This window comes from Castor canadensis, chromosome 11 (genome assembly GCF_047511655.1).
Source record: "Castor canadensis chromosome 11, mCasCan1.hap1v2, whole genome shotgun sequence".
In the NCBI taxonomy this organism is placed as follows: Eukaryota; Metazoa; Chordata; class Mammalia; order Rodentia; family Castoridae; genus Castor; species Castor canadensis.
The window spans coordinates 58,738,573-58,753,521 of NC_133396.1; the positions used below are offsets into that span (position 1 = coordinate 58,738,573).

The 14,949-nt window shown below is 43.3% G+C and overlaps 1 protein-coding gene across 1 annotated transcript; it reads right to left on the reverse strand.

The window, feature by feature from the left end:
• Positions 1-633: 633 nt before the first annotated feature.
• Cdrt4 (CMT1A duplicated region transcript 4) lies at positions 634-9,169 on the reverse strand. Its single transcript, XM_074044765.1, has 3 exons — positions 9,106-9,169; positions 3,802-3,873; positions 634-1,226 (listed from the first exon to the last, which is right to left on the reverse strand). The coding sequence occupies exons 1-3, from the start codon at positions 9,167-9,169 to the stop codon at positions 769-771; spliced, it is 594 nt and encodes a 197-aa protein (XP_073900866.1). The 3' UTR covers positions 634-768.
• Between the last annotated feature and the right edge of the window lie 5,780 nt (positions 9,170-14,949).

Genomic DNA, 14,949 nt, shown 5'->3' on the forward strand with positions numbered 1-14,949 from the left:
TGGCCAGAGGAGGAAGAAGGAACTCACTGGTTGCTTCCTGATTGCATCCTGTTCAGCTTCTGCTGGCTTCCTGTCCCTGTCAGCTTCCCCTAGCAACCCTTTTTATTAACCCAGGCAGTGGCAACTCCTTCCAGAAGCATTTAGATCCACTTTTGGAATTTTCCAACATTCACACTAACAGCCTCATGGGTATCCCCTCAGAGGTTAACAGTTCTCCCTCATCAGAGGTGAGGGTACCATCCCTGCAGGGACTCTCCTCAGGGCCCAGTCACCAGCACACACTGAGCAGCATCACCACACCCCCATTTGGAAAGTCTGAACTTCCTCCCATATGCTCCTTCTTAATAAGTCCAATATTCTTTTCCCCCAGCCTTAAGGACTATAGCTGCTTCCTGCAGGAAGCTATAAGTTAAGGTTATTGCTATGAGGTTATTCTTCTGTTGACACATCTGGCTTCTCCTTCTGCCCTTCAGTTACCTGGTTAATAATTCTTTCCATTAGATTATCTCTGGTAAAGTAACAGGTGTGATTTCGGTCTCCTATCTAATTCACCCACAATCAAGTCTCAGCACCTATGACAGAAAGTAGTACTGGGACTGCAGGAGGGGAGCTACCCACCCACCCAAGGCCCCCATTGTGCTGTGGTTTCTCTCTGCCAACCTCTGTGCGAACAGGAGCAAGTTCAAATTCAAAGGACGGAGTACGATTTGTGGCAAATGGAGCTTAATTGCTGAACATTCTTGGGCGGATGGCTGCAGAGACTGCTGACTAAACAGTCATGTGTTTCTCCTTGCCGACCTGTACCGAGTTGTAGGGAATCATCCTCAGCATAGGTTTTCGGGAGAAAATAATCTTGTTATACTTTGCTGTGGGATTATCTCTAGACTCAGTTTGTAAGTGCATGGGTTCTGGGACAGTGATGGGACCCATGGTGGATACAGAGTAAGTACCCCACATGGATAACACAGTCTCTGACAGTGCGTCCTGGAGCGCCAGTTCGTCAGTGGATTTCAATGATTGTTTCCTTTTCAGCTGAAAGATGCTGGAAGACTTGGTGGACTTCAGTGTCCGTTGACTTTCTTCAAAAGCATGGATACATTCCAGTTCTCTAGCTTTGCTTTTCTCAATGAACTTTTGTACCACTGGGGAGGTATATGTGACATAAGCTGGCCAAGGGCCATGTTTTTCAAGAAGATGCAAGGGGAGTCCAAGGTTTTCTGTGAGTCCTACCAACAAAGAGAAACACAGGTGACTTAGAGACACTCACGCATACAGTACTCTACCACTTCAAAGAACCAGAGAGGACCAGAGCCATATTTGGAAGTCTTCCCCATAATGCCTCCTTTTATTCAGAGGGAATAAAATCCATCCCAGAGTCAGGAGGCAGAATGATATTCTATACAGTATAGCAATTAAAGGATAGCAGGGTACAAAAGAGCAAGAGACAAAGTCAGGCAGGCTTGCTTTCCATATTTGTATCAAACTGTTTAACCCCTGAACTCTGTCTTTTCACCAATAACAATGGCTGCTGTAAGGTTATTGCAGGACGAAAATATAATCATCCCTTGGTGTGCATGGGAAAGTACTCTAGGACCTCAAGAGTACTCAGTTACTGAAATCTGCGGATGCTCAAGTTCCATATTTAATATGATGTCTTATTTGCACAGAACCTATATACATCCTGCTGTGTGCTTTAAACCCTCTCTAGATAACTTATAATGCTAATACAATGTAAATGCTACATTACTATAGTTATTATACTGTGTTGTATGGGAATAATGCCATTAAAACATATTTTGGATCTACCATTGGTTGACTCCATAGATGTGGGACTCATGGAAACAGGGGCTGACTACAGTATATTTTAAGGGCTGAGAGTATGGAGTAGGTTTGAAAACATGGGCTCTGCACTTAGCCTTCTGCCGTCTCCTACTCAACCCTTTCAGAGCTGTGAAACATGAGCAAGCTTCTCAGCTTCAGTTGCCTCATCTGAGAAATGATGATAAGAATGAGAGCAACTCTGTAGAGCTTTCTGTGCATCAGCAACAGTAGTAGGGGTAGTACATGACAGTTAAGTGGTCACTATTAGCCTTTTAGCTGTGTTTGATAACCTGTACTATTTCATTTAACCTTAGTACATCTTATAAGGTAGGCATCATCCCCTTTAAACAGGGGATGGACTGAAGCTGACTATCTTACCTAACTTACTCATGGTGGGTTTGAACTCAAGTGTAACAGGCTAAAAAAACTCATTAGCTTCTCACTACTGGGCTGTTTGGGTAGGAGGCTTTGCTAGAAATTCTGTCAGTCTACCTGATCTTTTGCAGACATCAAGTCATGGGCAGATTCGTCCTTCTTTCATTTGCAACCTCACTCTATTACCCAGACAGGCCTTCAAATGTCTCTCCTGTAGCTGCTACCTTCCCAGGTTTTTCCCAGCAGTATATACTGTCTGTAGTTTTATATTTCTTTGACCATTTCAATAGGAGTTTGGGAAGCAGGAGAGTTAAAATATTCATCTTGCCATCTTTGAGTTTGGCAAAATTCACTGTAATTGCAAGAAAGATGCAGATCACAGTAATCACCACCCTCACCATCCCTGCTTTTACTTTCCACACGTCAGTTTCCAAAAAGTATTAAATGGAAAATTCCAGAAATAAATAATTCATCAGTTTTAACAACTTATTAAATAATATATTGTCACAATTGTTCCATTTTATTAACAGCTATTGTTGTTGGTCTCTTTTTGAGCTTAATTTATAACTTAAATTTCATCATGGGTATGTATGCATGTGTAGGAAAAAACATCATCTGTATAAGGTCTGGTACTATCTGCTGACTCTGGCATTCATTATTGCCTGGGGATAAAGAGAAGTCATTGAATACAGTTATCCCCAGACTGCCTCAAGGATACTCAGGAGCTGGACCTTGTCAGGGGACAGGTCTGTCAGTAAAGAATGCACCACAAATGGGTTGCATCTTCCTGCCACAGTCCTGTTCCTCTCCCAAGGATGTGTGACTTCACCTCTCATTAGGAAAGTCCCATCACAACTCCCAAGCACAGACCTGACTCTTCTTCCCTGTCTTCTCAAAGCAAATGCAAGATGCAAAGGTCCACAAGTTAGGGTGTTCCCACAGCTGGCAGAGGCAAAGCTAAAACCATCTGGAGCAAAATGAATAGCAACCCCTCACATCTCCTGAACACTCTGTGTTCTCTACCAGTACAACAAAAGTGGCTTCCCATGGAGTCCTGTCTCTTCCCATCCCCAACCTCTGACCATGGCTAGCCAAAGCTTCCATTGCTAACACCCCGAACCCTACCTTCTCTCCTCAGCCATTTTATATCAGTCCTCTCGGTCATTTGTATAGCTTTCTTCACATCATAGATCCAATGACCTTTGGAAAAACACACTTGTTAGCCAGGGCCTCCTCAAACTGGCCTGGGAAGGAAACAATTGGTAGCCTCCCTGGGGATCCTGGGTCCTTAGGTCTCTTCAAGAGGCTAAATTGACTCCACCCCTAGAGAAGGGGACTGTCTTCTGTGGAGCTGAAGGAGGTTAACGGAGCCACTAAGGCCAGCAGGCATGGCCTTGCTTGAGCACCTTAGGCTGCCATGACCATCTCTGCAGGTATTCTGCTTTCTGATTCCTAGCTTTAAGGTCTGAGTGCTGGGCAGCCTGAGTTGGTCCCCAGAGGAAGGTAAGAAGAAAATGTCCCCATTTCAAAGTCAGGCCATCTTCTCTAGCAGAGTCTAAATGTGGTCACATTTCTGCAAGTGTGCCAAGTCCCCCACCCTCTGACCTGCACCTCCCAGCTTGATATTGGGAGCAGGAGTGGCAGCGATGTACAGCTGCCTGGAGTCAGCTACAGAGGCTGCGAGCACAGGCTGAAGTCGGGAAGTCTGAAAGCTCTACATCTCCAGGCAGGTGAGACATTTGGTGGGAAATACAGTTCTCAAACTTGCAGATAACTACCTGTTAAAGCCTAGGATGCCAGGCCCACATGCTGGGGCTGTGGGGGAGAGGCACTGATTTCATATGCTCTGGTCTAAACCAAAGGGGGAAGAAAAATAACCAAAACTAGAGACCTCCATGGTTGTATTATTAACTACCTGAACACAGGAAACAGGACCAGGAGATATTTTTCATGCTTTTACACAGGAATTCATTATGTAATATACTCACCTTTTCCATTTCTGTGGCCTTTAAATATTTGAAAGGGCCATGGAGTATTTCCTGTAGCACCTGCCACAGCCTAATGCAAAAGGGCTACAGACAGTTTCCACTAAGTTCCCAGGAGAGGCTGGTGCTATTGGAAACCACAGTTGGAGAACTGTTGATCCAAGCAGTGCTTCTCAAGAGTTAGTAAGCACAGATCCTCCTGGATTCTGGAGTGGTCACGGCCCCAAGGATGCTGACTAGTAGGTCTGTTGTGAGGAACTGAGAATTTGGTTCTTGAAGTAACACCCAAATGATGGTCCGTAGACTATACTGAAAGAGGTTCTAAGTCTTTCCTTCAGCTACAATATATGCATGAAAGCTGATTTGCTCATGTGTGAAACACACCTTTCCCCCAAGGTAAGCAATTCTGGGGGTTTCCACCGCTTTTTTCTCCTAAGCAAGGAATTGTGGAATGCCATTGAGTGTGTCATTGACAAGGGCAAACTTAAATGCCACTACTTTCATAAAGTAAATTATTCACAGATTTTTAACACCTTATTTTAATACACCTAGCAATGGACAGTATCCTGGGGGATTCCTTCCTACTAGAAAGGAAAAAAGAAAAAGCTGTTTTTGTCAAACCTACCAAGATCCAAGTCTTGAGGAGTCTCCACTACAAGTCTCAGTGGCAATTTTCCACAATGTGCTTTTAAAAGAATTCACAATATCATTTTTCTGAGACTAGGAAACAAATAAAACTCAAATAGTCCTCTAACCTCAAGAGAGTTTCACTTGATAATTTTTAAGTGAAATTTAAAGCATAAATTTCTCCTTCTAAGACCTACTTCTGAGATCCTATTATTGGGTCTGGAGTCCTAAAAGGTAGATGAGTGAGTATCCTATCCTCCATGGAGAGCACTGTGATTCCTGCATTCTGAGAAGGAGTTATAAACCTGCACCTTGAAGAGGAGCTACAGGGACTCAGATCTGCCACAGGGCTGATGAGCAAAATGCTCTCAAGATTGTTCCCCCTGCAATAAGGGGCAAACAGACCAGCTCATCCAAGAGATTCCATGAATCCACAGCCAATGGAAAGAGCCCACCTAACCCTTACCCAAACCCAGAGTTAAAACATCCATAAAAGCCCCAGCCTTCACCTGAGCAGGGAGCCACCGGTTTCTGGGCTCCGCTGCACTGCTCTAGCTGCAGCCTTTCCTTTCTCTCTAATAAATCCTACTTTGTGTACCAGCCTTGGCTCACAAGTCAGTCAGTTGCCTTACGGGCCAGTTCTCTGGCTTATGAAGGCAAGGACCCTCCACACCGGCCCATGACATTTCACACGGACACATAACACTATGGTATCTCAAATTTTATAGTCATACCTTCTCATTCCCCTCTAACATAGATCATGCCATCCAAGTGGTCACCCAGCCCATGCCTGTCTCCCTCCAATAAAAGACAACCCCTAACTTGTCTTCAATATCTGTAGGGCTGTTAGAATTTGTACTTCCTAACATATAAAATAGGACTGCTCATTCATGCCACATGGTGGAAACACCTTTTGAGGTGGAATATTTAGGGGATTTGAAGTAATTCCTTGCATCCTTGCTTCTAAATTTCTGGATAATGAACCAAAGTATTAGGAAAGCCCAGTCCCTAGAGAATCAGATTCCAACACCACGTACATCGGTGTAACCCAGCACCTCTCACCATATCTCACTGAGCCCCTACAGTGGCAGCCCTATGTGGCTGATAGACAATTATGTAGAATGGTAAGTTTTTCTCATACCTGCTGCGTCAGGAACTGGGAGATTAGAGCGAACTATGGGATAGAATTTTGAGACTCTTTCAAAATGCATGGGGAGGACTTGTTTGTTAAAAAATAACAAGAGATAGTTGACACTAAGTCCAAAGGCAAGATATGGGCTTTTATAGTTTCCTGGACTCTGGCACAAAGGTTCAATTTTGTACCCTGTAAATGAAGTGAAAACCAGCATTGAGGTGGCTTCCATGTTTCTCCTATGGATACAAAGGTCCATAGGAGACCATGGTTCAATCCACTGGGTGTTCAAGGCCAGCTCTCTCCAGTCCCCACCCAAACTCTTGTCTCACCATTTTCAGAATGTGCTTAGTTTGCCTTAGATCATTCAAAGAAGTGATGCTTACCTGGAACGTGACATGAAGTTGTGACTTTGCTTATGTTGCCTCACTTACTAGGACCTCAATTTTTATGTATGAAATGAGGATTAGAATGTGTGCCTGCCCTGATTCTCTTAGGGAGACACAGTTGTTGTAATAAAGTCCTTCTAAACCAGCACAACCCAAACTTTTCTACACACTGGAATTACTGGGAATCATTAAAATATATAAATGCAGGACCCCACCCCCCAACATTTTGATCTGACTACAATGGGTGTGGCTTGGGCTTTGGAATTAAAACTTTCCCAGAGGGCCAAGGGGGAGGAGGGTGAGCAAAGGGAGGCTGGATCTTTCCATGCACAGTGTAAACCTGTACTGAAATACCCATGCTGAACCCCACTGATGTGTTCAGTTAATATACATGCATGGTCACGTTAATTAAAAACTTTACAGAAAGCTTCCCAGGTGATTCTGTGTGTACAAAACTTGTACTCTGCTGTCCTAGAATCTAAATTTAAAAGCACTGAAAATTTATAAGGTATTATTATTATCTAGAGACAGGCAACCAGTCCAAAGGATCTCTTCTGTCCATTGGCCATCATAAGACACAGGCTTTCATTCAAGAATTACTTATTCTATACATTCAAGGCTGTAGCACAGTGGCCTTCAAACATTTTACAGGGCCATGGAGCATTCCAGCCATCACCGTCTGCCAACACCAGAGTTGAATTATATCAGAGGTAGAGAAGAGCGAGTGGTTTATAGCACCCAGCTGAGGAAAGTGGCTGCAGAGGGCTCTCATGTAGAACTGATGATCTCACTCTGTCTGTGACCACAAGTGCATCCTTATCTCAGGAAACCATCTTACAAAAGGATTTTATGGGTTCCATGTGGGATGGATGGATTAGTGCTTTGGCACAAGTCACCCCCACTCAGACTTTTTGCCCTACTGTTGTGGAAACAGCACCATTTGCATACTCATGATTGGGTACATACTATCTTAATTTGGTGTTTCCTATACTACATCCCATAGAATACAGCATCTCTCAAGATGTTAATAAGTGTTGTTTAAAGAAAAAAAGGGGGTGGGGGGACTTAAATTCCAGCTACTCAGAAGGCAGAGGCAGGAGAATTGCAGTTTAAGGCCACAACAGGCAAAAGACAGTGAGATCCTATCTCAAAATCAGGCTGGGTATAGTGGTACACCTCTATAATCCCAGAAGGCAAAGGTAAGGAGGATCACCAAGACCAGCCCCCAACAAAAAGTTAAGACCTTATCTGAAACAAACACTAAAAGTAAAAGAGCTTGGGCTGTGGCTCAAGTGCTAGAGCACTTGTCTAACAAGGATGAAGTCCTGAGCTCAAAGCCTCAGTATGACAGAACTATAAAAGTAGATAAATAAACAAAATAAAAAATAAAAATTCATGACAAGGGTCACATGACACACCATATAGATTGTCTAGACTGGGAGTCATGGCGTATAGGGTCCAAGTTGTGCAAGATTCCAAGCCTGTCATCAATTGTGAAAAAAATGCCACATTAAACAAATATCTTGCAGGCAGTACTTCCCGGAGCCTGGTATATTCTGATTTGTTCTGTAGTTCTCCAAAAGGCTGAATGAATATGGAGCATGCACTAGCACCTCCTTTGACCTGGGAACCACGCACTCATTCACTCATTCACTCACTGAGCAGGGCATCTCATGAGATTAGGAGCCAATGAGCCATTTGTGTGGATTCTGGAACAGTGTCCTCCTGCCCTTGTCTAGGATCTGCAAACCTCAGAGACTATTGTGACATAAGAGGAGGGAAGACAAAGTAGCTCAGTACACAGTGGAGCTTCTATAACTCGCCTTCTCTGAAATCAACCTCAGCCTCCCATAGAACTGCCCAGGCCCAGAATAACACCGTCCCCACTCCCCCCACCCCATGTGGTGCCTCACTGGAACTGAGAGCTCTTTTCCCTCTGTTCAGTCTCTCCCTCTCTCCTTTGCTCCAGTCTGTATCCTTTCTGTCTCACTGCGTCTGGTCTTTCACTTTCTTCCCTGCCCCAGGAGAACCACATTTTCTCAGACAGGAACCTCTTGTCACCTCGCATTTTACCCTCCTCAGCCTTCCATTTCCTCCCTGCCCTCTGTTTCCTCTCCTGCCTTCCAGCCACTCCTCATTTATTTTTGGCAGAAGTAAAGGCTGCCATTCAGGCCAGAAGTGTCTTGGAAAGCTTATCTCTGAGATCTAGAGAAACATCCGTGGCCATGAATCAACTTAATGCAATATGCAACTTATGGGCCATGACCCCCAGGCGGCCACAGAGTCCACCACACCCACTGTACAGGACAGGCTCCCTGCGTTTCACATCTGGGAAACACTGAGCACACACCCAACCTGCCTGTATCTGGATCGCTATGTAAACTCATGTCAACACCACAACCACCTGATGGGCTCCAGACAGGGTGCACACAGGATCCTCACTGGATGCGCCTCTCCTAACACTGGTGCAGGGGAGCATTGGGAAGCCCGGGACTACTAAGCAGAGGAGGTGGGGGTGGGGAGGGGCAAGCTGGTCTTTCAGGAAAGAAGAGTCATCTCTGTCCCTCTCCCTTGGTGACAATGGTTGGCCATTTCTCTCCCTCACCACTCCCTTTCCCTACACATACATACTCAAAGAAGAGAAGAAACAAGGTCATCACTGCATTATACAGACCATGCATCTTTCTGGGGGAACAACTCTAACACATCTAGGATGGCGAGGTGACAGTCTAATCAACTGTCCACCCATGACACAGACCTGGCATTATTTACTCACCGCTTAGGGGAAGCAGGAGGAAACAGTCATACTGCTGCTGCAGGAGATTCCGTACTCTACACATTCTCTCTAGCAATAATTCACATCCTTTCAGGGTGTTTTATTTTCCAACAGTGGAAGCAGAGTTTTTGTATCGACAAGCATACAACATTTATTCATTGACAAATCTAAGGGCACAGGTACTGCAGCACTCACCCAGAACCTATGCTAGATTCTCCACATTCACCTCTGCTTTGGAGTCTGTCTTTCTCAGTGTCCAGGGTCCACAAAGCAGGTTTTCTATACTGATAACAAATTATACAAGACTAATCTATGTTACCAGTGTCATCAGAAACAAAACCAGAGAAACCCCTGCACATAAGCCAAAACAGTTTCTCTTGACCAGTCTGCAGAAGGGTATGGAGCATCCCATGTATCAGGCCCTGAGTCAAGGGCTAAAGACACTAACACAGAATGAGGACAGCCTTGGTTTAAGGAGCTCATGGCCCCATGAGGAAGACAGACCACCAGTTACCCAACTCAGCTTGGGTGAGGAAAGAAGTCAAGAAACAAATTCAAGGGTTAGACAATGGTTATGCTGAGTATCAAAGGATGAGGACAGTGAACAGGGCTTAACATAAGTGACAGCCTCAGTGTTTCCAAATCCTGAGTGAAGAAGAGCTTCTCCATTCAGGATCTACAGTCTTCTTCCCATGTTCAGATAATTGAGGCTGTTTCCAAATGGTGTGTTTTCTGCACATGAAATACAACGTTGAATTAGGCTAAATCAACAGTACAAGTTCACTACAGGATCAAGTATTAAGCATTGGACACCTATCAGGTACACCTATGAATCTTAATTTTATGTTTATCTAAGGAATATTCAATCTTATGTATTATGTTTCCATTTTAAGATGTAACATGAAGACCTCTTAAGCATAAAACAAATGCAGCCATATCATCTATGGATCAAGTTCCAGATTCAACCTCCAGAAGAAACCAAAGAAGCATAATCAAAGGAGAGTTTTTCATCCACTTCCTTCCATGTACATTTTAGGGGAGACCTGCACATTGGTTGGTTAAATAGGAAAGATATGGAGAAACAGGCATCAAAGAAATAGATTTAGGACCTCATATTCAGGAAAGCAAACATGTAAAGGTTTGAAGCAATTTGTGCTCAGAGACCCTCTATCTAACATCTGACTTACGAGCAATGGGACCATGAAACTGTGTGACCACACAATGTCTAATCAATCAGAAAAAGGAAGTCCTGCTCTGCTGGAACAATGGGGGCATTGTGAACCTACAGAACACATAGGGGAAGCAGCCAGGCATTTCCCAGGACTGATCTCAATCAATGGTCCAGGTCACCTTCTTGGTCTTTTCTTTTCGTTCTTTTTTTTTTTTTTTTTTTTTGATGGAACTAGGGTTTGAACCAGGGGCCTTACACTGGGTAGGTAGTTGTTCTACCACTTGAGCCATTCTGCCAGTCTGAAGCCACCTTCTTGGGAAATGTTCAAAGCACTAGGAATCCAGGCCAATGTTTGAAAAGAGTGACTTGCATTTGAGACTTTACCTGGAAGCAAAGAACTAAAATAGTCACCTTCTATAGGACTCAGTTCATCCACCGGTCTACTGATAGCTGGTCTCCAGTAGCACAGTTATTCCAGGTCATTCCAGAAAGTGAGACAATAGCTGTACCACACATGGCACCCAAGTCTTGCATCAACAATTGACTCCAAATTATAATTGAATTAAACTCCCAATTGTCTGGGGTGATTGGTTCACTTTGAGCCATTATCAAAATTAATTGTCATGCTAAAAATGGAAGAGTTTAACTGTACTTTGTCATCAATGTTCTTCCTTCATACCCAGCAATATTTTTGTCCTACTAGGATAACTTAAAAATGGAAATTAAACAAAAGGAGAATGCAGCATCTGGAGATGAAGCAAAGGAAGGTAGGCTTGTAGATGGATGCTCAGCACAGCCAACGGTGGAAGACGGAGTGAAGGGGACTAATTACAGTGCTGTGCAAGGCAAACTTTATCCCATAAGCAGATTGCCATACCTCTTCCCGCATGTGGCCAGCCACCATGGTAATTAGAAGGTGGTGAGGAGGAAGTATAACAAATCACCAGCACTCCCAGAATAGCAAGTCAAGGCCATTAGTCATTTCTATGATGACCCTGTGCTTGTAGGTGGTCTTGTAGTTGAAATATGTATTAACATTGTGCTGTATGCACTTGTATGTGTTCTTGAAATTAAATTATATATCAACATTATAGAAAGCTTAGAAAAATCATATATTTAGGACTGGCAGAGTGGTTCAAGTGGTGGAGTACCTGTCTAGCAAGTGTGAGGCCTTGAGTTCAAACCCCAGTATCACCAAAACAAAATCATGTATTTAAAAATCATATTTTTAAAAAGTCTTATAGGCTGGGGGCATGGTTCAAGTGGTAGAACACTTACCTAGCAACATAGGGCCTGAGTTCAAATCCCAGTGCTGCAAAAAAGAACTTCTAATCTGTATCACCACACAACTGTTATCTCACCCAGTTATTGCAAGATTATAGTCCCCAAAATGTATGTTATTTTGACTTTATCATTATTCCTCCACCATTATACTGCATTTTCTCATGTAGTTAAATATTCCTCATAATTATTTTAGAAGCCACTCAATAATCCACCAAGGAAGTGATTTATTATTAATCATGCCTTCATTTGGGGATTTAAGGTCTTTCCAATTTTAGCCACCATAAGTGATGAGCAGTTGTTTTAAAATGAAGAATACACTGGCTCCTTCTTATAGCACAGTGCTCAGAAGGGTTGACTGCTGAATTTCCAATCTCTGAAAGATCTCAATGCTGCCAAAACCACTTCCTCTCAGCTCTGCGACGGGAGTTCTGTCCTCCCTCTTGCCTTATCTCCAGGGCTGGGATATTTATTCACCACCATGGACAGAAACTAAAGCAGATTCTATGAGTGAGCTGGCTCCCAACACCAAAGTAAGGTAGGAGAACTATGGCAAAACTCCCCTCTCCCAATCCCCCCCCACACACACCCTGTTGCCACCCTAGTCATAGAAGGGTCAGGGAAGGAGTTAAAAAGAACCTGTTTCCTGTAGCTTAGACCCACTGGGATGGGGAAATGGCCCTGAGAAGCCCCTCACAGAACCATTGCTTTAGTAAGATGAGGGAAACTGGGTGCTTTCAGCATGATAGCAAGGAAATAGCAGTGAGAAACAAGGCAAAAAAAAAACACTTGAAACCTTCAAGACCTAGTGCCTGGAGCTCAAGCCATAGGACCCAAGTGAAGGCCACCAACAACCCTCTCTAAACAACTAGATACCAAGGACCCAAGCCAACTGGTCTCTTTTGCCAAGACACTGGGTGACTGCTAAACAGACCAAAGAACCATAGAAAGCAAATGAATTTGCTTTAAAAGCAAGTGGGCATGAACCATTTAGCAAAGACGTCATCAGCATCACATCCCCCAATAGTCAAAGGTGCCATTCCAGCATTATCTCACCAAATAAAAGTCCTAAATGCTCTTAATGAGGTCCCCGGAGCTATGGAGAAATTGTCAAGTTCATAATGCTTTTTGAAATAAGCCAGTCCTAGAAGGACAAATATTGTACAATTCCACTTATCAATAGTATCTAACATAGTCAAACACATACAAGCAGAGAATAGAATGTAGTCTACCAAGAGCTGTGGGAAGGGAAACAGGGAGTTACTCATTGGCTATAAAGTCTCAGTTTATACCCATGTACAAAATTGTGCCTATTGTTAACAACACAGTATCGATTGTGCCTTTAAAAATGTGAGGGGCAATCTCATGCTGAAATAAAGGATACAAAAAAATTGGTGGGGTAATGGGTATGTCAATTGTCTTTATTTTGGTGATAGTGTAACAGGTGTATGCACATATCCAAATTCATAAAATTATAAGCATTAACACAGGCAGGTTTCTGTACGTCAATTATATCTCACAAAGCTGCTTTCTTAAAAGAAATTGTCAGTTGTGTCCTGTTTTTTCTATTGAGAAAGCAAGAAAGTGTAGAAAAGATATCCCAAGGTCTGCAAAGTTTCTCAGCCCTGTGTGGAGGAGAGGGCACCATAGACTTGGGAATATCTAGGTGAGTCTCAGAGAAGCAAGTGAAAAAAAGAGGCGACTCATTGCTTGATGAAAGTAATCCCCTTCCTTCAGTTCACTAAGCAGTCATCTGAATATTGATATATTAAATAACTCATAATCTGTTCCATTGTGAATTAGTATATTCATCCTAAATTTTTTTTAGCATTTTCCTTTGAGTTTGGTCATAATCACTTTCCCAAAACTTTATCACTCCTACTTTATCACTACTATTGGGACCTTAGAATTAGCAAAATATGTTCCTAGGAGCCATCCCTCTTCCAAGACTACAGTCCTACCTCCAACTGCTTATTGAGCAGTTCTTTTATGTGTTGTTGCATTTCACCACACTGAAACCCATTAAAACCCAGATCCATCCGAATCTGTTACAATGCCCCACTTCTGCAAACATCTGTACCTGTGTGCCCTGCTTCTGTCGACATCACATCATCCTTTCTGACCATCCAAGTCCAAACTCAACTCCTTCTTCCCTCTTTCACCTCCAAATTCAAGCCCCATCCACCAAACATGTCTTCCTACCTCTATTTTTCCCTCCAGTTCGTCCTCCATATGGAAACTATAATAATTGTTGAATACTTCATTAACTTATTCAACAAATATGTACCGATTGCTCATTACGTGCCAACACTGACCAGGTGTGACATTCCAGGCAGAGAAAAGCAAATGAGTAAGACCTCATCTTGTCATACTTCTCTTCAAAACTCATTTATTTCCTACTGCCTAAAAGATAAGTGCAAAACCCTAAGCGTTGGGTGCCAGAAAAGCTTCTCAATCTTTATTCCACACACATGCACACCAATGCACACCTATGCACATACATGGATGCACATACAAGCATATACATGTGCACATCTGCACATACAAATATGCACTGATGCGTGTACACCCATGTATGCACATAGGTACACACGTGCAGGTATACAACTATACTTTCTCACATACACATGCATAAACATACACCTACACACAAATGCATGCATTGGGCACATTTGCACATACAAACACACACATTCATACCTGCATTTGACATTCTAAACTAGAACCAATCCTTCCACATTCACCAAGCTCTCCTGCTTTTATTCCTTGGCACCGACTGTTGCCTTTGCCCTGAATTCTTTTCTCACTCCTCACTTTTAATGAACTGCATGCTCTCCAAAACCCACAGCATGGTTCAACCATGCAGAGAAACCCTTCCTAACCTTTCCAGGAAGGCAATTTGCTCTGTACTCTCAGAGGCAGGTAAACATGATCCTACTATAAATAGCATTTATAACACTATGTTGAGAAAATCCTCTGGATCAAAAGGCATGGAATTCACTTGGAGCCTTTAGTAAACTGATCAAATTGCATTCAAGACTTCAAAAGCTGACACCAAGAAGGTACACTTTAGAAATAGTCCCCCATACCCCATGTGTTTATGGGACTTTCTGCCAAGAGCACTTTGCCAAAACATGACCAAAGGATGTGCCTCCTCTTCTGTCCCCCTAAAACCACATCTCCTGCAGGCCTCTCAAGGAAGGACTGGCTGTTGTTTCCCCTTGTAATGCACAGGTTTCTGAGTCTAGAGGCAGGTACTTGACCTCTACTACCGCTAACTCTCAAACCATTGTCCTTTTTCTCTGAAGCGCATGCCATCAGACTATACAAACTGTCTTACCCATCTAGTTTTGGGCTGTTTCTGAGCCCAGCCTCTGCCCCTTGGCCACTGA